Source organism: Mustela lutreola, chromosome 5 (genome assembly GCF_030435805.1).
Source record: "Mustela lutreola isolate mMusLut2 chromosome 5, mMusLut2.pri, whole genome shotgun sequence".
NCBI lineage: Eukaryota > Metazoa > Chordata > Mammalia > Carnivora > Mustelidae > Mustela > Mustela lutreola.
In genome coordinates, this window is record NC_081294.1 from 132,680,010 (window position 1) to 132,702,951 (window position 22,942).

A 22,942-nucleotide genomic window follows, 5' to 3' on the forward strand; every position below is an offset into this window, starting at 1 on the left:
CAAGGGGGCGCAACAACAACAAAAGAGCAACAAATGGGCGCTCAGTGGTTTAAAGCTTCTGCCTTTGGCTCAGGTCATGATCCCACGGTCCTGGGATGGAGCCTCACATCGGGCTCTCTGCTCAGAAGGGAGCCTGCTTCCTCCTCTCTCTCTCTCTCTGCCTACCTCTCTGCCTACTTGTGATCTCTGTCAAATAAATACATAAAATCTTTAAAAAAATAAAAATTAAAAAAAGAGCAACAAGAGGAAGAGAGAAACAGGTGACATTAATAAATATTGGCAAAGTTAATACAGTATTATCAAAATTTTCTGTGATCTTAAATCACTTTTTAAGTCCAGGATGAATTAACACAGAATTTTTTTTTAAATATAATAATGTTTACTTTATAGTTTATAAACTGAAATACTAAGAATATGAAATACTAAGAAATGAAATAATTAGTATCTCTATCCTTTTGTTAAGAACTAATCATAATTTTCTGAAATTACAATTTCTATAAACTCCTGAAATGTCCCAAAGGAAGTTTCTGTAAATAACTGTAAATAACTAAACAGCAGTTTGCATGTGTGGTTAACACTGAGAAAATAAGAATATTTGGCCAAAGTACCTAATTCCCTGACCATGTCAAAGAGCCCATCCATCAAACGTTATGGTTGGTAGAAATAAACCACTTTGAAATAAACCACACAATCAGACAAAAGTACAAAATCTTACCTATCTTCATCCTTGTCATACAGCTGGTAATAATCTCCACAGCCATTCCAAAAGGTGTTATCCACCACTTCTTGCCTTCCTGCTGTGGCTCCACTTTCCGCTGTTACTTGGTTATGTTCTGTTTCCCTATGCGTAACTCTTGAGTAAGGTGGATCCAAGAACATGCAGTCATGTTCTCCATCATAGTCATCACATTTTATTAATAGGTCATCTGAGCCATTTTCCTCAACTTCCAAAGCCTCCCTCCATCTCTGAACACTTCTTTGTTTAGCCTCATGCCTATTAAAACCTGTTTCTTGGTCCACCTGGCTTGAACTTATCAGTTTTCTAACTTTGGGCCTTACTACCTGTTCAGGAAAACTTCCCTGATTCTTTCCCTTATCACTAGTATTTTGTTCACTGCAGATATGCCTGGGAGCACACACTGCATCTTCAGCTGCATTTTCTCTCTGACTCTCCTGGCTAGTATCATTTTGTTGTTTCTTTCTAACAACTTCATCTTCAGAAGAGGACCTCTGAAATTCCTGATTGTTCTCACTGACAAACTCAGTATCACCAGTAGAACTTTTGACTAAAGGTGCTGAATCTAGCTCTTCAAATTCATCTCTTATTTCACAGTTAAAAGAGGGAACTGGTGGTGAAAGACCAGTGTATGCCTCTACCTCTCCATTTGCCAACTCAAATATTGTATTGCCCAATGCTTCCTGATAGCCACCACCTTCCACAACTTCTGCAGAAAGCTGAAGACGGTCACTGGCCTCTCCATGCGTGCCATCTGGATTATAAGAGTCAGTCTGAACCAATGAAATTCCATGTTGTACACTTGAAGCATTGCAAGCTTCTGTAGTATATTCTCCCTCAGAGTGATTATGAAGATCTGTACTGCTTCCTAAAGTCTCCCTGCCCTCCTCGCTATGATGTACCGCAGCAAAGGATGGACTGCTCTCAATGGTTTGATTCAATGTTGTATCACAAATGGGAATTTCGGTTTCACTTTTTTCAAATAAAGTGTCATTGGGTAAAGAAGAATGAACTTGATCCGATGGACTGGAACCTTCACAGAGAATAAAGAAAACATATTTGGAGACATTAAATATAATTTTATTTACTAATGACTATTTAAGCAGATATTATACTAATAATTATGCGCTTGAGTATGACTGAATTTCTCTAGCAGGTACTTCTATGCTCCCACCCTTAACTGAGAGGGCACACCGGTTACCCTACGAGTTCATTTATGCCATTGTAGAGCCCTTCAGTATCCTCTGCCTCAGATGTCTTTAGGAGGTTTTTTGCCTAAATCCAGATACCTAAAACATTCTGTAAAAGACATTAAAAGGAGAGGTATAAGTCAAGTCATAGGGTAACCAATCTGCCCTCCCAGTTGTTAGGGTGCACAATACAAACTTAACTTCTTTTATTATGGGCAGCTAAAATAACTGCAACAGTATTTTTCAGAGATAAAAGAACAGGTTACAGATCTAACAGAAATGAAATTCGATTGTGTCTGATGTCAATTCAGAAGATTATATCTCAGTTCCCAGATATATATTAGATTTCTACTCCCAGAATGGATTCTTATAATGCATCTATAATAATGAGTTAACTTTAGATATGTTACAGCTATGACTGCAAAACAACAAAAAGTCAACAAGCTGAATCTCTTTGCCATAGTCTGTCATATCTTGGGACAAAAATAAAATCATATCTATTCTATAAATCACTTTAAGCCTGATTACCTTTTATTACTACTAATGTAATAATAAAGAATGATGACATCTGAGTTTTGCTGGATGATATCCCATTTTGTTGGAACAAAAATTTATAAATTATAAATAACTAAAGAGCAGTCTCATCATATCAGAGAAAGGCTTCTTTAACAGAATGAACTTATTAGCTAATAATTTAGGCTCTTGTTTATAAATGACAGTAAAAATAACCTAGAATTATCAAATTTGCTCAGAATAAGATGACCACAGATGTGTAGCCCAAAGATGTGTAATTAAAGTACATGCATATATACAAAATACTTTCCCAGACCACAGAATAATTAAGAAGTTTTAATTAAATAACTATTATTTGACATTCATACATCATAAAATGATTTTAAAAAATCAAATTAGCCAACCTAAATTATTTGGAGATACAATGAAAACAAAAAAGATATTAAATATAATATGCAAGAAAAACATACTCAGTTCACATTAAAGTTTTTTTTCGAAAGCTGAGGATCTCCACTGGCTAAAGGATGTGATAAGGTAATCACTGCCATGGCAATGTAGCTGTATTTTAATGACTGACTGTATTCTATTTTTGTCTATGTTTAATTGTATAATATTAAATTCAACTAAAATACCAAAATAGAATTCTTGAGAGGAAATGTATCATAGACACATAAAACCCACACACAATCTCAAATATTACAAGATCAATTCCTACATGCTTATTGATAGCTCTTATATAATCCCATGTTGCGCACCTGAGGAATTTTCCTTTGGAGCATCATCTAGTTCCAACACTTCATAGTCATCACCAGCCCGACCTAAACTTCTTTCATGCCTCGTCATACATGGTTTAAAACTGACATATGCATGTCTTCTTCCATATCTCCTGCCTGTGATTGTCTGATATCCTCCTGCTGGTTTGGGCCAGGCAGCCTTGCTGGATTCTTGATCCATTGCTGAAAAACAGAGTTAAAAAATAAGAGAGGCATACAATGACTTTTATTCTGGTGACCAGTAGGGGCAATATTTCAACATAAATGCTATTTCTTGCCAAATCATATGCTACTGAACATCCAGTACACCTTATTAATACTGTAAAACAAACCTGAAAAGTATACATTAAATATTATGAGAGTTATATGCCTCTTTACCCCCCAAAATAGCTTTTAAAGTTGGTATCTTTAAGATATTTTAGATTTTTATGATGTAACCTAATAAAAGCAATTTCTCATGTGCAAAATTCATACACCATACTGCAAAAGCTCATTAAGGATTGGACAATGATCCTCCAAATTATCTAAGTAAAGTACCTTATGTATAACTCCTTAATACCTCCTTGAATTACTAGTACATGAAATGATGGTTTCAATTACATTAAAAGTGAATGCATTCCTATCCAAGGTAATAGGTAACTTTAACTGGCATCTGTACTATCATGAAGAACCAACTGGGCCATAATAAAACATACTCCAAATATTAGAGTCAGATAAAATTCTCCAAAAGAAAACAGCAATAAGCCAAGTCAAAGACATGCTACCCCACCTTCCAAAACTACCAATGGTATACACTATAGTAGCAAAACCCATCAACATTTGAACAACTTTAATACTAAGTTCTGATGGCTGAAGCATATATAGTAGTAAACAGTAGCACCTTTAACTAAGAACATTATCACATCTATATATAAAAGGTTTAAATTTCCTTAGTCAGTTAGATTTTACATATATTATACAAGAGGTAAAAAAAATTTTCTCACAGTATATGAAACAATCAAAGGAACAATTACATATTTTTGTTTTATTGCATTAAAACAATATAACTGCTTCCAAGCACAGATAAAAAACACATTATTTATAACATAGAGTAAGCAAGTTTTACATTGTTATTTAATTCCTGCAACAAACTTATGAGACAGATATTGTACTTCATTTTAAAGATCAAAAAAATTAAAGTTAAAATTCAGTATTTAGTAACCGTCCAGTAACTGAAGAGTTTGACTACAGAAACAGTACCCTTTACAACTCCTCCAAAGGAATAGTCTCCAAAATGGAAAGCAAAATAGTAGCCAAGGGGGTACAGAAGGAAAATAAGAACTTTTACTTATACTTATTTTCATATCAAAAATTGGAAATTAAGCTTTATATTCAATATACCAATCAAAAATGGCCTTAAATTAAGACCATGACTCCATGTCAGGTACACTATTCAAGGTATCTTGAGAGAAAAATACAAAGTCCTCAATGTAGAGGAATTGACAAACTCTGCTTACCTGCTGGCTCTTTTTCAGTATACTGTGACATATATGGCAGTTTTCTTGTGCCCAGTTCAGTGCAATTATGGATATGACTTGGTTTTTACTCATACAATGAACAAGCTGCAGAAGATTCCTACAAAGAAACCATGGATTAAACAAAATAATAATACAAAACACAAAACAAAAATGGCAAAACTAATACTCCTCCTAGTGAAGCTCTTTGTTAGCCCCATAATAGAAAAATACAATGTGATCTGACAAGTCCACAAAAACCTTACAACTATCAAGATGGTTATTTGAAAAGTTACATCTCCTCTTAAAAAACCTTGTTATTAGTATATATCATCCTTGAGACTGACAATGATAACAAAGGTATAATTTAAAAGTAAATAAGCAGACAAACTGGAAGAAATGTTTACTGAGCTATGTAACCAAACTATCTGGGGGTCTACTACACTATGCTCTCTCTGCTTCTCCATCAAGCACTGGAATTCCTTTAGCCCTGGCACTGTTAAAAGAAGTTAACCCTAGGAATACAAACTTTATTTTAAAAATGCATAATGGCTTGGAACAATTTAAAATTAGTATGTGTAAATAATGATATTGTTTAAAAATAGTCAACTTACCATTCAGATTTTTTTTTAAGATTTTATTTATTTATTTGACAGAGAGAGATCACAAGTAGGCAGAGAGGCAGACAGAGACAGAGAGGGGGAAGCAGCTCCCTGCTAAGCAGAGAGCCCGATGGAGGGCCTGATCCCAGGACACTGGGATCATGACCTGAGCCGAAAGCAGAGGCTTTAACCCACCCAGGTGACCCTCATTCAGATATTTTAATCCCAAATTAGAACCTACTCTAATTTAAAACTAAATATTTTATTATCATGTAACAAATATAAAATGACCTTCTGATTTGCCATTAATTCATTTACTATCTCAAAAGTTGCAACCTGTGCTTTTTAAAAAAGTGTGGTAAGGGCTTACATTTCTATTTAAACACCTTATTTACTTAAACATTGGAAATATGGCTAATTACCTGTTAATTGCCTATCACCACTTAGTAGAAGATGATAGTTCTGCAAATGAGCTTAACTGTACATGTTATCTGTCTAGCCATAGATAGCTATATATTAACATACATAAGAGTACACACACACATTCTCCAATATAAATTACAAATTCAGCAATAGGTTGTGAACCACGTCAGACTATTAGCAACAGCTAAAGGATAAATAATACTGCCCCCCCAAAGCTACTATACTGGCAAAAACATAAGCTCTACTTAATTGTTTTAATACTAAGAAAAATGATCTGAAATAACTTGAATCTGAATGATCTGAGATAACTTGAATCTTCACATATTCACAGTATAGTACATGGCAACTGTAAAGCATGATCATGGATTTAAATTCACAAGTATTTTACTGAGTCTTTTCTTTACAATAAAGCTTTATTTCACCATATTCCCACGTACTACTTCTAGTGCTGACGATAATGAACTAAGTGTACAAATATTCCTGACCTCTTAAAATTACAGTATATGGTACAGACACTAAACAAAACAAGAAGTAAATAAATATATGTTAGACAATACATACTGTGGAGCAAAATAAAACAGAGACTGAAGAGTTGCTGAGGGTATGCAATTAGAAATACGGTGGTTAGGGAAAACCTCACTGGGTAGTGATCATCTGATCATCCCACACCTGTGAGGGAGAGAACCATGTGTAAATCTAGGGCAAGAACATTTTAGGCAGAATAAAAGGAAGTTCCTGAGGTGAAAACTTTCAGAAGTGATCATAGCAAGAAGTCTGGGATGGAATAAATAAGAGAGAAAGCAACAGATGAGGTTAGAAAATTAGTTAGGGTGGGTGGGTGCGGAGGGTTAGGTGGAACAGATCACTTAGGCCCTTATAGGATAATGCAAGAAATGCAGGTTTTATTCTAAGTGAGCCGGAAAAGCACTGAAGAGTTCTGAACACAGAACAGATACTACCTAACTTCTGTTTTAAGAGGAACACTCTGGCTACTGTTTTGAACAGACTGAAGGAAAACAGGTCAAAGGCAAGGAGCCTGGTTGCAAAGCTATCAAAATAATACTGGCAAGAGATGACAATAGTTTCAACCAGGGTAAAAAAGTGGTGAGAAATGGTCAAATTCTGAATTAATTATGAAAGCAGTGTCAGCAAAATTTTCTGATACAGTTTATAAAATAAGGTAAGGAAGGAGTCAAGGTTGACTCGAAGCTTTATAGTCTGGACAACTAGAAACTTACCATTAACTGAAATAGGAAAATCTGTGGAAGAAGCAGGTTTGGAGAAAATATATTCAGTTTAGTTTCAGATGTGTTAAATTTGAGATATCTATCAGACATTCAAGTAGAAAATGTTAAATAGGAACCTGGAGTTGACTAAAGAACGTTGAGCTGCCAGTATTATTTGTGAGTGATCGGTATGTAAATAATATTCAAAGAAGCATGAACTTGGACATTTAAGTGTACTTGGTGAAGGAAAAAATTTCAAGGGCTGAAGCCCTGAGATGATCCAACACAAAAAGGCCAGGAAAAAAGAAGTAATAGGAAAATCTGGCATAGGCCAATGAGAGAAAAGGAAAACCCAGTGGTGTGGATGCCAAATGAAGAAAGTGCCTCAGAGAGAAGAACTGTCTGATCCACTGTGCCAAATGCTGCTAAGAGATAAAGTATGAGGAGGATCTATAACTGGCCGCTGAACTCAGCAACATGGAGGATACTGAAGATCCTGACAAGGGCACCTTTGGTAGAATGCTGGATGTAAAAGACTGAGCAGAATGCTATAAAGAGATAGTGAGAGAAAAGGAGCTGCAACTGGAAAGAGTCCAAAGAACTGAAAACCATTGTTTGAGTAAGAGGGTTTGTTTTGTTTTTAAAGAAGCGCCACACCCTGCATGGAGTCCAAAGCAGAGCTTTAACTCAAGACCCCGAGATCAAGGATACTTAACCTTGCTGGACACTTAACCGACTAAGCCACCCAGGCACCCCTTAAAAAATGTCTTTAATGTGATTCCACCTGCTTCCTAAAGATACTCTCTTCTGAGCCCTCCAACATCCTTGTCTATACTTTTGAAAACAAGTCTACTTGTTTTCAAGGCCCATGACCCTGGCTCTGATATCTTTTGATTGTACTTCTGAGTTAAGTCCTCTGATTTGAATCCCATGTCCTCATGTGCGTGTGTTGTCTGTCTTTACTAGAAGATCGAGTAACTGTTTCAGAAATTTTACATAAGAAGGTAAACTCTGGGGCGCCTGGGTGGCTCAGTGGGTTAAGCCGCTGCCTTCGGCTCAGGTCGTGATCTCAGGGTCCTGGGATCGAGTCCCGCATCGGGCCCTCTGCTCAGCGGGGAGCCTGCTTCCCTCTCTCTCTCTGCCTGCCTCTCTGTCTACTTGTGATCTCTCTCTGTCGAATAAATAAATAAAATCTTAAAAAAAAAAAAGAAGAAGGTAAACTCTGGGTCACATGCCTGAAAACATTTCATCCCTCCCTCATACTTTAGGTATAGCCCAAAACCACTTTCTCCAAACTCTGAGACACACTGTTTTCCAACATCCAACATTCCAACATTTCAACATGTTGGAATATGGCATCCCATTCTGCCAATTTATTTCTCCTATGTAAACTAATTTTTCTCCCTGGAATATTTAGGTTATCCTCTTAATAAATGATATTCTATAATGCCACAAGGACTTTCTAAGGAGCAGGCCATTTTAAAATTTCTCCTACATGGCCTTAATTGGGCTGTTTTAAAGACCTGTGTCAGTTTGTCTAAAAGATGTCCTTTTTCAAAATTCGTATTTTCTCTTTATTTTGCCTACATAGATTAATCCTTTGTCTGTAAACTTTTCTTTCTCATTTTCACTCTGTGAGCTGGTAAACTTCATCTACTTTTACTTCCAGTATTCTCTGTAATAATCTTCTAAATGTCTTATACTTTCTTGTTCTCTGCTTCTTTTATTCTTTTCAAAAGTAGTTCATGCCTTATGAATCAAACGTAGAATGGAATCCCTCTGTAAATACTAATTATTTTTATTTCACCTAAGGCCAGCTATAGTCAGGTATCTGTAACAGTGTTATCTCATTTCCAAATAAAAAAGTATGAAAATTTAAAAAAAAAAAAAAAAAGGCAGAACAGGGAGGAGAGAGGATGAAGAGCAAGAAATAAAAACCACAGTAGTGTGTCAAGATTAAAATAGATTAAAATAGTTAATTCATCAGTCCCAAACTTGTCTCTCAAGTATATCAGAAACATTCAGTCCCAGTTCTTTCTGAAGAGATGTTTGCTTTGCTGAATTAGTCTCTTGCTCTTTGTAGTAGTCATGTAATAAGTAACATATGATTCAATTATTCAATTCAAATGCTTTGGGACTTTCATATATTTCTTTCTTATGAACTGTCATCAAGTAAACTATATAAATACGCTGCTGTCTAAGAATTAAAAGAGTGAATCAGCAAAGTATTAATTCTAGATCTTATTAACCTGGAAGTCATCACTTTATCATTTTGACTAGGAAAAATATGCCAGCAGCTCAGAGAGACAATAAAAACAACCTTCAAAAGAATACAAGGAAAAGCATGGTTATGGGATACACACCTCCTACAGCAGAACTTAAAAAGTAGTGATTTTAGGGGCTCCTGAGTAGCCCAGTGGGTTGGGCCTCTGCCTTCGACTCAGGTCATGATCTCAGGGTCCTGGGATGAAGCCCCACATTGGGCTCTCTGCTCAGCGGGGAGCCTGCTTCCCCCTCTTTATCTGCCTGCTGCTCTGCTTACTTGTGATCTCTCTCTGTGTCAAATAAAAAAAAAAATCTTTAAAGAAAATAAATAAAGAGTAGTGATTTTAAAGACATAGACCTTGCTTTTTTCTTCTTACTTAAATGCACTATTAATGCAATCTATTAAATGCACTGGTTCTAACACATAGTCTAACACAGTATGAATTCAAATGTCTGTTGAACAAAAGGATGAATGAATGAACAAACAATTCTGATTTACAAATTCTTTGAAACTTCTTCAAAAAGCAAAGCTGAATCTGCACCTCTTCAGTGTGGGCTGTATTTAGCAACTTGCTTCTACTGAAGACAATGTATAATGTACAAGATGAGGGCGTAAAAGTCATTGCAGCTTCCTTCTTGCTGTCTCTCAGCTCACTCTCTCTGGGAGAAGCAAGCTGTTACACAGGAGATCGTTCAAGCAATCCTAAGGTCCACATGTTGAGGAACTGGCAGTTTCTGCCAAGAGCCAGAAGGAACTCACATCTTCTGGTAACAGCCATGTGAATCAATCACCCAGGAAGCAGCACCTTCAGTAAGTCCCAATCAAGTCTTCAGATGAAGTCCCAACCTATACCTTGACTGCAACCTCCTGAGAGACCTTGAGACCGCCCAGACAGGCTACTCCTGAATTTCTGACTCAGAAACTATGAGATATAATAAATGTTCCCAGCTATTAGTTCTATTGAAGCATAACAAATTATCCTGCAATAAATAATAAACACAAATAATTTAAATTACATGCACTAAGATACTGATTTTTTCTTATACTTCTACTTAATATTAAAACAAAGATTTCCTACCCCCCAACTCATGAAAGCATATTTTCTCCCTTTTAAATAAGATCTGCTTATTCGCAGCATAGGTAGTGCCATACTAGGATTGACAGTACCAAAATGAATTACATTGGTGTTCTGCTGGCGGGCAATGTCAGACCTGCTCTTAGCTCCTATATTCTACCTTTCCTCTAACAGATATTCACTACATACCTACTGCATCAGGAACACTTACTTTTAGAATTTAAATCTGGCTGATTTAAGTGAAGTTTTAGGCAAAGGAAAGGAGAAATCCGCTGAACTTCCAGAAGAGTTTCAACTAAAAGCTTGGATTTATACCCCAGTGACATATTTGCTGGGAGCCAAAAATAACTCAAAAAAACAAAAACAAAAACAAAAACAAATAAACAAAGAACAAAAAACAGAGGTGTAACTGGCATATTAGTACTGAGTATACAACATAATGATTTGATATTTGTATAGAGTGCTAAATGATCATCAAAGTAACATCCATCTAGTTAACATCTATCACCATAAATAGTAACAAATTTTTTTCTTAAACTTTTAAGATTTATTGTAGCAACCTTCAAATATATGATATGGGATTATTACCTATAGATACCACAATGTATGTTAATTCCCATGACTGACTTACTTTGTAACTGGAAGTTTGTACCTTTTGCCCCTCTTCACCCATTTTGCCTGCCTCCCACTCCCACCTCTGGCAACAACTTATCTGGTCTCTGTATCTATGAGCTTTTACTGATTCCACATATGAGGTCATAACAGTATTTGTCTTTCTCTGTCTGGCTTATTTCAGTTAGTATAATACCCTTAAGGTCTACCCATATTGTTGCAAATGGCAGGATTTCATTCTTTTCTCATGGCTGAATAATACTCCATTGTACGTGTATACACACACACTGCTGCAACTTTTTCCTTCCCTAGGACAATCCCTTCTTCTTGTCTTTCTTTCCTTAAAAAATTCTCTCACAGTTCTGGAAATTAAAGGTCCAGAATCAAGGTGTCAATAGAGCCATATTTCCCCCAAAGACTCTAGAAGAGAATCCTTTCTCACGTCTAGCTTCTAGTGAATGCCAGCAAACCTCTGCATTCCCTGACTTTATGCCACATCTTCTTTATTCATTCACCAAACAATAGACACTTAGGTTGCTTCCATACATTGGCCATTATAAATAATGCTACAAAGAATACAGGGGTGTAGTTATCTTTTCAAGTTAGTATTTTTGTTTTCTTCAGATAAACACCCAGAAGTAGAACCGCTGGATCATATGGTAGTTCTAATTTTAATTTTTTGAGGAACCTCCATTCTGTCTCCCACAGTGGCTGCATCAGTTTACAATCTCCTCAAGAGTGCACAGGGTTGTTTGTTTGTTTTCTTTTCATATCCCCACCAACACTTGTTACTTCTTTTCTTGTTGATAAAAGCCATTCTAACAGATGAGAGTTAATATCTCATTTATTGATTTGCCTGTCTCTGATGATTAATGACACTGAGCATCTTTTCATATACCTGCTGCCCATCTGTATGTTGTCTTTAGATTTTATTTACTTATTTGACAGAGAGATCACAAGTAGGCAAGAAAGGCAGGCAGAGAGAGACGGGTGAAGCAGGCTCCCCGCTGAGCATAGAGCCTGTTGTGGGGCTTGATCCTAGGACCTTGAGATCATGACCTGAGCCAAAGGCAGAGGCTTTACCTCCTGAGCCACCCAGGTGCCTCTGTATGTTGTCTTTAGAAAAATGTCTGCTCATATGCTCTGCCCATTTTCTAACTGGATTGGTTTTTTGCTATTAAGTTGCATGATTCCTAATATATTTTGGGTATTAACCCTTTATCACGTATATAATTTGCAACTACTTTCTCTCAGTTAGCAGGCTGCCTATAAATAACTCACTGTCCAGCTACCTTTCCTAGAAATAGATAAGTAAGTCGATAAATAAATATAATTTAATCCAACTATTTGAAAGGCAAAGTCCTGATTACTCTTCCAAGCCCACTGGAAAATGTTTTACATTCTCTCATATTTGCCTTTATAAAAATGCCTACAAAATGCCCTAAAAATATTTCTTAAAATTCCTCATAAAACAAACTTCTAAAATTATATCATAGTCTGCATTTCCTTTCAGTAAAATATTAGTCATACAAAATTTTGGTTAATTATTATCAAACTTGAGTTATAAATTCAATAATACAAACTTTATGACAAAATGAGTTTATGACAAACTATAACAAGTATTGCCAGAAATCTGTTTTGTATATGATGGAACCAATTATATTTTAACTTAGTTTAAAATTTTATTTATTTGAGAGAGAGCAAGAGCAAGAGAGATCACAAAGGGAGAGGGAGAAGCTAACTCACTGCTGAGCAGAGAGGCCAACACAGGGCTTGACCCCAAGACCCCAAGATCATGACCTGAGCTGAAGGCAGATCCCTAAACTGACTGACCCACTCAGAGGCACCTTAACTTAGTTTACTAACATTATCTCATCTTTCTATTTTTAGCTGCTAAGGCAAAGTAAACATTCCAAGAGATTAATAAAGTATCTACTTTGAATAACAATCTTAGCTTACACTTAAACTATTTCTCATACTTACACATTCTTTTTAATTTTTCTCTAGATTTTTCATATCTTCTAGGCACAAGCACAAAAGGTTGCCTGTACACAGTGGCAACTGCAAAATATTCTACTAAATGTAACTAGCAGATACACAATAATTAAGGACTAAGGTGATATTATTCCTATATATTGCTACAAACAAGACTGAATTGTAGCAAATCAAATAATGTACTATCAGCCACTAGCCTTTGAAGTTACAAGCTGACACACAAGAAAACTTTCGGGATATGACTACTAGATTCTGAAAATGAACAACTGTAGAAATGACAATAGATAATTCAGAGAGAAATTTTAAAAGTACAACTTATAAACTTCTGAGATCAAATGGGTTTACTATCCCTACTAACACAAGGAGATAATCTAATAAAAGGCTAGTAAGCTTACTTAAATACCAATTTTCGTGACTTTTCTGTCAATTACTGTAAAAGCTTTAATAAAATCAGTATGGATACAGTGAAAATTCCACTAAAAAAAACATAAAATATATGTAATTGGAAACAGACCTTTAGATAATCCAAAATTTTTATATTTAAGTAGATTAAAAAACTGTATTTCCAACTTGTTATGGAAAAGCCTATATCTCGTCAAAAATGGTTTTAAAAATTGTTTAAAAATTGTTTTAAGAAGTTTTATGCAAATGAGCACCTAAATGGCTCAGTTAATTAAGGGTCTGCCTTGGGCTCAGGTCTTGATCTCAGGGTTCTGGGATGGAGCTTCATGTAGAGCTCCCCACTAAACAGGGAATCTGCTTCTCCCTCTCCTGCTGGCCCCCCACGGTTCTGCATACTCTCATGCTCTCTCATTCTCTCATGTGAGCGCTCTCTTGCTCTCAAATAAATAAAGCTTTAAAAGAAAGAAATAACTGCTACAAAGTGCTATTTTTAAATGAATATCCATAGAGAGAAATTAAATAGGCATATAGCCAACACAGTAGAACAATAAGGACTTTTTATGGTTTACTGCAAATATAACTGGCAAAGGGGAAAAAAAAGATTAAAGTCAAAGACAAATTGAGATGGAAGAATAAAATACCAATCCATTTAAAAAAAAAAAAAAAAAAAAGGATGAAAGCTATTCCTCAAATTTACCTCTCATTTAGATAGGAAGATCTGATTTAAATGTGACCTAAGAAGGGCCCTGCTCAACCCACCCTCCTCTGGGATGCCAAGTCAAATCAGTTCCAAATAAACAGTTTAGAATTATTTCCATGTCAATAAGCCAAGAAACGGAAAAAAAAAAAAGTACAGGAAAAAAGAAAAATAGAAAATTCAATGTTGTGCATATTAAATGTAGCAAACTTGACATGATGATAAAAATTCACAAAATGTGTCCAAAACAAATTAATATACCTATGATATTTAGACATTTGTATGTGTTTTAACTACAAAAAAAAAAAAAAAAAGAGCTTATATGAGTAGGTTTGGAGAAACGAAGAAACAAGCATGGCAAAATGTTGATGCAAGTTGTTGTATAAATGTGGTTTCCTTGTACTCCACAGAAATTTGTTTAGAAATTTTCATGATAAAATCTTTTCAAATATTTTCCTTTTCTCTGCAATCATTGGCTGAAGAACTATTTTTTAAAAAGTACAAAACTCTTCAGCATGCATTATATAGTTCAATGAATTTCTTCCTATATCATATATCCAAATAACTACCACCTACATCAAGATATAAATCATTACCATCATTTCAGAAGGTTCTCTCTCACCCCTTCCAACTGATTAAACTTCTCTCAAACCATAGGCAACCACTTTCTGGACTTCTACTCTAGATTAGTTTTTCCTGTTTTAAACTACACAAGTGGAATCATACAATATGAACTCTTTTGTGGTCTATCTACTTTTGCTCAACACAATGTTTCTGGGATTCATTCATGTTGTTATAAATATTCTTATACACATTTTTTACCTTTCTTGGGTAGTATGATCTGGAATTACTGGGTCACAGTACATACAGCCATGCTTAACTGTAACAGTTGTTACCAGTTTTCCAAAGTAGTCCTCACTAGCAACATATAGTAGTATCAGTTGCTTTGATCTTTAGCAACCCTTGTTATTGTGAATCTCCAACAGGGGCCATTCTGGTAGGTGTGTGATGATGACATTTCCTTGATGAATAATAACATAGAGCAACTTTACCTGTGTACACTGCCTTTTGTATACCTTCTTTTGTAAAGAATCTGGTCACTTTTTGGCATGTTCTTAAAAACTGAGCTGTGTGCCTTTTTCTTTTTGACTTGTAATTTATGTGTATTTTCTTGATACAAGTCCTTTACCCGACTTATTTATCCCAACTATACTAACAGTCTGTGGCTTGCCTTTTCCTTTCTTAATGATAGATTGAAAAATAGAATTTTTTTAAAAAGATTCTATTATTTATTCATGAGAAACAGAGAGAGCCAGAGGGAGAAGCAGGCTCCCCACTGAGCAAGGAGCCTGATGCAGGACTCGATCCTAAGACCCCAGGATCACCTGAGTTGAAGGCAGATGCTTAACCATCTGAGCCACCCAGGCAACCGAAAAATAGAAATTCTTAATTGTACAGTCTAATTTATTAATTTTATGTTCTACTTAAGAAATTTTTGCAAAGGTGATATAGATTCATCTAGGTTTTCTCCTACAAGCTTCATAATTTTAGCTTTTACATGTAGATCTAAGATGAAATGCAAATGAACTTTTGAAGATATAGCATCAAGTATAAATCAAGATTCATTTCATTATCATGTGGGTATCTACTTTATCTAACACAATTTATTAAAAGTAAATGCATTCTCTTCTTAATTTCGTGGCACTCTTGTCATAAACCAAGAACAGTTTATATGAAGGGCTATTTCTAGACACTCATATTCTTCCATTGACCTTTTTATCTACCTTGTTCTAATACACATGGGGTTTTTTTGTTTTTTTAAAAGATTTTATTTATTTATTTGACACACAGAGAGATCACAAGTAGTCAGAGAGGCAGGCAGAGGGGGAGTGGAGGGGGAAGCAGGCTCCCTGCTGAGCAGAGAGCCTGATGTAGTGCTCTATCCCAGGACCCTGAGATCATGATCCAAGCCAAAGGCAGAAGCCTAACCCACTGAGACACCCAGGCACCACAATACACACAGTTTTAATGACTATAGGTTCACAATAAGTCATGACATCTGAGACATTTATATTTTAATATAAATTCTGGAATCCATTTGACCAAAAAAAAAAAAAAATCTGGAATTTTCAGATTGTATTGAACCCATAGTTCAACATGAGGGAAATTGACATGGTAACAATATTGAGCTTCCTACTACATAAAGATGGAATATTTCTCTATTATTAAAGTATTTTAAGATGTCTCTAAGAGCATCTGTGTGGCTCAGTCAATTAAACATCTGACTCTTGATTTTGGCTCTAGTTAAGATTGAAGGGCTGAGAGAGACTGAGCCCTGAGTCAGGCTCCATGCTCAGCACAGGGAGTCTACTTGAGATTCTCTCTCCCTCTGCCCTTTCACCCCCACACTCTTTGTCTCTAAAATAAATATTTTAAAAATAAAATAAGATGTTTCTGAGCATTGTTCTATCATTTTTGCCAGAGAAGTTTTCCTCAATTTTTATCATATTTATTCTTAGAGATATCACATATTTTGGTTATTTTACTTACTTAATTACTTACTTACTTGGGAGAGAGGACAAAGGGAGAGGGAGAAGCAGACCCCCACTGAGCAAGGGGCCCAATGTCCTGGAATCATGACTTCTGCCAAAGGCAGACACTTAACCAACTGAGCCACTCAGTTGCTACATAATGCTATTCTTTTTTTTTTTTTTTTTAATTTTATTTATTCATTTGACAGAAAGAGATCACAAGTAGGCAGAGAGGCAGGCAGAGAGAGAGGAAGGGAAGCAGGCTCCCCACCGAGCAGAGAGCCCGACGCGGGGCTCGATCCCAGGACCCTGGGATCATGACCTGAGCTGAAGGCAGAGGCCTAACCCACTGAGCCACCCAGGTGCCCCTACATAATGCTATTCTAAAGATACTTTTCTAATTTTATTTTACACATTTTTGTTGCTAATATACACCTTAAAATTCATTTTTGCATACTGGCCTTGTATAACATATATAACAATGTAGCAGTGAATAGAAGAAAAGATATTAGACATGAAACAAGACTTTTCATTGAGTATGCTGTTAACTGTACGTTTTCTGTTACTCTTTAAGAAAAAAAAGATTTGAGAGAGCGAGAGTGCACACGCATGAACAGGGAGGGGAGAGGCAGAGGGAGAGGGAGAAGCAGACTCCCCACTAAGTAGGGAGCCTGACATGGAGCTCCATCCCAGGACCCTGAGATCATGACCTGAGCAGAAGGCAGATGTTTAACTAACTGAGCTACCCAGGTGTTGCCATTTTCTGATTATCTTGAGGAAATAAAGGATATTTTCTTCATTTGCTAAAGATGATGAGGATTTATATCATGAATGGATGTTGAACTTTGTCAAATTATTTCTCTTTATCTGCAGAAATGATCCTATTGTTTCTCTATATTGTTCTGTTAAAGAGATGAACTACACTGATTAACTTTAAAAACATTAAACCAACCTTGCATTCCTGGAACAAATTTCTGATCTATATTATCCTTTCTATATATCACTGGATTATTTCAGTATCTATGTTCATGATAAATACTAGCCTATATTTTTCCCCTTTTTCATGCTTTTGTTAGCTTTTCCTATCAAGATTACACTAAAATCATAAAATATTGTGGGTGATGTTTATACTTTTTTTCAGAAGAATTTGTGTAAAAGTGGCAATGTATCTTACTTAAATGTTTACAATTTACCAGTGAAGCCACCTGGGCCTGGGGTTTTATAGAAAAGTTTTCAAAAAGTCAACTTGTTTAATAGACATTAGTCAACTCATTTTCCATTTCCCATGTCAGTTTTGATAAGTTATATTTTTCAGAGATTATCATCTTTCATTCAACTTATCAAATATTAAAATAAAGCTGCTCATAATTTCTTCTTATTAATAATTTACTATCCAAAAGGTCTCTATTAATGCCTTTTACATTCCTGGTATTGGTAACTTATGTCTTTTCCCATTTTTTCCTTCATCAGTTCATTACACATTTATTGTTTTTAAAAAGTCCTCTCAACAAACTGACTATAAAACATTTGTAGCTCCTTAATTTCTACTTTTCTATATACTATTTCCATCTTTCTAGTTTCTTTGGGTTTGATTTGCTGTTTCCTTCAGTTGCAAGCTTAAAGTAGTAATTTTTAACCTTTTTTCTTTACTAATATATGCACAGAAAGCTACAGAGTTCTCGTAAAGTACTGCTTCAGTTTCATTCCATAAGTTCTGATAGAACATTTTTTTTCTTAAAGATTTTATTTATTTATTTGACAGACAGAGATCATGAGTAGGCAGAGAGGCAGGCAGAGAGAGAAGAGAAGCAGGCTCCCCGCTGAGCAGAGAGCCCGATGTGGGGCTCGATCCCAGGACCCTGAGATCATGAGCTGAGCCGAAGGCAGAGGCTTTAACCCACTGAGCCACCCAGGCGCCCCCCTGATAGAACATTTTTGTTGTTTTTCAGACTTAAATGTTTTCTAATTTTTATTGTGACTTTGTTTTTGATTAATGCAGTATTCAGAAAGGTCTTGCTTAACTTTCAAACATCTGGAGCTTTCTGGTTATTTTTCCGTTACTGAACTGTAATTAATTCCTCAATGATCAGAAAACATACACTATGTAATGTCAATCTGAAATGTGATAATTCTTTAAGAATTACTTTGTCAAATGTCAGAAGTGCACTTAAAAAAAAAGTATGGTCTTCAGTTGTTAGATATGATGTTCTATCAATGTCAATTATGTCAAAGTGATTATTCAATTGTATTCCTTTACTGATATTTTTGGAACTGTTCTATCAGTGACTTTACATGTATATTCAAAATCTCAGCTATGAATACATATACATCTTTCCTGTTATTTATGCTAACTTCTACATTCAAAAGCTGTATTATTAGGTGAACGCACAGTTAGAATTATTATGTCTTCTTAATGAATTGACCCACTTATAATACAATCCTCAATTTCTTATAATACATCTTGCCCTATATCTATTTTGTACAGGATTATTAGAGCCACATCAGCTTTCCTTTGGTGTTTGCAGACAATACTCAATTCTTTTTTACTTTCATCTTATTTGTACTTTTGCATTTAAAGTGTTTTTTATAAGCAGAATATAGGTGGGTCTTATTTATAAGGCCTAACAATACATGTATTGCTACTGAAGTGCACAGTCCATTTACATTTAATGTAATTATTAATATATTTGAGTTTAAGTATCATCTTTCTCATTTGTTCTTTGTTCCTTTATCCTTCTTTTCTTGACTTTGGTACCGGTCAAAAAAAAATTTTTTTTGTAACTATTCCATTTTACTTCACCTATTAGCTTGTTTAATGTACCTTTTGGTACCAATCTTTAAATGGTTCCCCTTGAAATTACAAAATGCATCCTTCCTATACATTGAATGTTATTTCCTAGCGGATCAGGATAATTTACCTTCCCTAAAGAGTGTTTTACGTTTTCTCATCTCAGGTAATTATATTGCAAGTAAAGACAAAGTGTGGGTTGAATTAGAGTACAAAATCTCTGAGAACTGCACAAACATAGAAAGTTGGCACCCACTCAAAGGCTCCTATCCAGGGATGCTGAAAAAATTGGGAAGTAGGCTGAAGGGGAAGGAAGATACTGCCTTCCAACGAAGAAAAGAATGAAGTCCTACCTGGGCCTTTCACCCATATGGGGGGAAAAAACCTTACACCAGTGACAGAAGGACACCAATCACTGTTCTCCATTGTGGTTAGGGGAGAAGTAGAAGAAAGAAAAAATGCTTCTGGAATAGAGCTAGGAAACAGATCAAGGATTTCAAGAGATGGAAATACAACTGCAAGAAATAAAAGACATATTAATAGCGATACCCCCCCAAAAAAAATTTTATAGGCTCATCAAATGACCAGGAGGAAGTACAAATGCACTTCAAGAGGGGTTATGAAAAATTACCCAAACTGAAATACAAAGTAATTTTAAAAAAAGGAGGAAAAAAAAGTGTGGGGAAGACACAAACAGAGCCTCCAAGAATTGTAGGACTTTATCAAAAACTACCAGCTATGCAATGGAAGTCTCACAAGAAGAGAGAGTAAGTGGTGCAGAAGAACTAAGTATAAGAGAAAATCTAGAGAAATTTCCAAATATGATTTAAGAGATCAAACCTTAAATCTAAAAAAAGCTCAGCAACCACTCACAAAAAGCCCTACAAAAAGAAAACATGCACACCTCAATACAAATCATTTTCAACCTGCAATAAAAACCCAACAATAAAGGAAACATTTTGATGCAGAGGAATGAAGAATTACAACCGACTTCTCATCAGAAACTATGCAATCAAGAAAAGATTATATACAGCATCTTTAATGTAAGAAATACTGTGAACAAAGAATTCTATACCTAGCAAAGTACTCTGCAAAAAAAAAAAAAAAGAAAAAGAAACAGTACATTTTAGCCAACCCAAAAGATGTTGTTACCAATAGACTGAAACTACAGAAAAAGTAGAAAACAGACATTTGATTCTACAAAGAAATGTGGAACTCTAAATTATCTGCACTTAATGTGAAGATAAATGTAAAACATATTTTTGCCTTACTTTTTAATTATTTCAAAACAAAAGTGTGTGAAGTAGCACTCACTGATTTTTTCTGAGATGATGGAAACCTTCGTAGGTGGTTCAGTCTCAAAGCTAAAACCTACAGGTGGCTACTAAGCACTTACAAAATGGCTAGTACACAGAGAAAATTAATTTAAACTTAATATTAACTATTTTAAATTCAAATTAAATAGTCACACTGGCTAGTGACATAATGGACAAAGCAGGTCTAAAGCAATCATAGTAGCAAGCTATTATGAGCTTATGGCACATGAAAAATAAAATATATGACAATAATAATGCAAAAAATAGTTAAGAAGAAGTTGACAATATACTGCTGAGGAGCTCTAAAACTATAAAGTTGTATAACATTGCCTGAATATAGAGTAGAATTAAAGATGTATAATATAAATCATAAAGAAACCAGTATAAAATTTTTAAAGAGGCAAAATAAGTGTAAGTAGCAAGCTAATAATGAAGATAAAAATATATAACATTCAGCAGATAGATTAACTAAAAAACAACTACTAAGATAGTAGATTTATACCTAATCACATTAATAATTACATTAAATATAAACAATCTGAACAACCTAATTAAAAAGCCAGACTGGTCAGGATGGATCAAAAAGAAGTTGGTTGTCAAAACCAAAACTACTTTAAATATAAAGGCATAGCTGTAAAGTAAAAGGATTTATCATGCAAACACTAACCAAAAGATAGACTGGTGATATCAAATAACAGATAAAACAGACTGCAGAAGAAGGAATACAGTCAGAAATAAGAAGGCATATTATATAAAGGGGTCAATTTACTAAGAAAACATAAGAATCCTAAATATATATGCACATAACAAAAGCGGTTCAAAATTCATGAAGCAAAAATTGTTAGAAAAGGAAAAATAGACAAATCCACAATTACACTTGGAGACTTCAACACTTCTTGCAATGATCAACAAAACAAGTAAACAAAACCTTAGTAAGGAAACATAAAACCTAATAAGGACCATCAGTCAACTTGACCTGACAATTACAGAATACTTAATGTAAAATATATAATATGCAATACAGAACTTATAGAATACTCCACTCAAAAGCAGCAAAATGCACATTATTTTGAAATACATATGGAACATTACAAACATTTACATATTCTGGGCCATAAAACAAACTTCAAAGAACTTAAAAAAATTATAGGAAGTATGTTATCTGCCTCAAAAAAACTAAACAAAAAAATCAATTACAAAAAGCTTTAAGCAAAATCACCAAGTATTTGGAAATTAAACAATATACTTCCAAACAATCTTGGGTCAAAGTGAAAGTCACATAAGAATTTAGAAAATACTGGGGCACCTGGATGGCTCAGTCAGTTAAGCATCTGCCTTCAGCTCACATCATGATCCTGGGGTCTTGGGATCCAGCCCTGTATCAGGCTTCCTGCTCCACAGCAAGCCTGCTTCTCCCTCTCCCTCTATCTGCTGCTCCCCCTACTTGTGCTCTCTCTCTGTGTCAAATAAATAAATAAATCTTTTCTTTTTTAATAAATAAAATCTAAAAAAAAAAAAAAAAAAAACTTAGAAAATACCAACCTAAGAAAATTTGTGTGTCTATCTTGGAAAATACCAACCTAAGAAAATTTGTGTGGCTATCTAAAGCACTGTTAGAAGGAAAAGAAGGTCTCAAATCAATGGTCCAAGCTTATACCTTACAGAATTCTAACAGAATGGATTTAAACCCAAAAGCATACAAAAATAAATAGTAAAGACCAGAAATCAATGAAACTGAAAAGTTGTTTTTTTTTTTTTTAAATGCAATAAAACAAAAAAAATGGATCTTTGGTAAAATTGATAAACCTCGACACAAACTAATAAAGACAAGAGAGGACACATGGCCAACATAAAGAATAAATGAAAAGACATCACTACAGTAACTACAGACACTAAAAGGATTAAAAAAAAAAAAAAACAAAACTCTATGGAGATGAATAGATGAAAGACAAACTCCTTCAAAGACAAAAGCCACTAACACTCACATAGTGATAAAAGTAATTCACTAGTCAAAAACCAAAAGCTTTCAAGCAGATAACCCTAATCATCTTACAACTATTTAAGTAATTGAATTAATACTTTAAAACCTTTCAAAAAGAAAACTCTGGGCCCTGCAAACTCTAACTAAGACTTATGAAACAAATAACCACTCATCTGAAATTTTTCAAAAAATGTTAAGAAACACTTTAAAACTCTGTAAGACCAGCATGATCCTAATACAAAAAAAAAAAAAAAAAAAAATCACATGAAAAAGCAACCTTCCTGAACATAAATACAAAAAAGTACTCAAGAAACTGAGCAAAT

The 22,942-nt window shown here is 34.9% G+C and overlaps 1 protein-coding gene across 6 annotated transcripts in view; it reads right to left on the reverse strand.

Moving 5' to 3' along the window:
• PJA2 (praja ring finger ubiquitin ligase 2) overlaps nt 1–22,942 on the reverse strand; it is a 71,407-nt gene that overhangs the window by 43,381 nt on the left and 5,084 nt on the right. For 4 of the 6 annotated variants that reach the window (XM_059175628.1, XM_059175622.1, XM_059175625.1 and 1 more), the window contains exons 2-4: nt 4,709–4,826; nt 3,195–3,395; nt 716–1,769 (exon numbers count right to left, since the gene is read on the reverse strand). In XM_059175628.1, coding sequence (XP_059031611.1) covers nt 716–1,769; nt 3,195–3,395; nt 4,709–4,739 — 1,286 coding nt within the window. In that variant the 5' untranslated portion in view covers nt 4,740–4,826. Of the gene's footprint in view, nt 1–715; nt 1,770–3,194; nt 3,396–4,708; nt 4,827–6,291; nt 6,400–9,319; nt 9,512–22,942 lie in introns of all 6 variants that reach the window. The other 2 variants (XM_059175624.1, XM_059175623.1) reach the window with 2 other exon arrangements.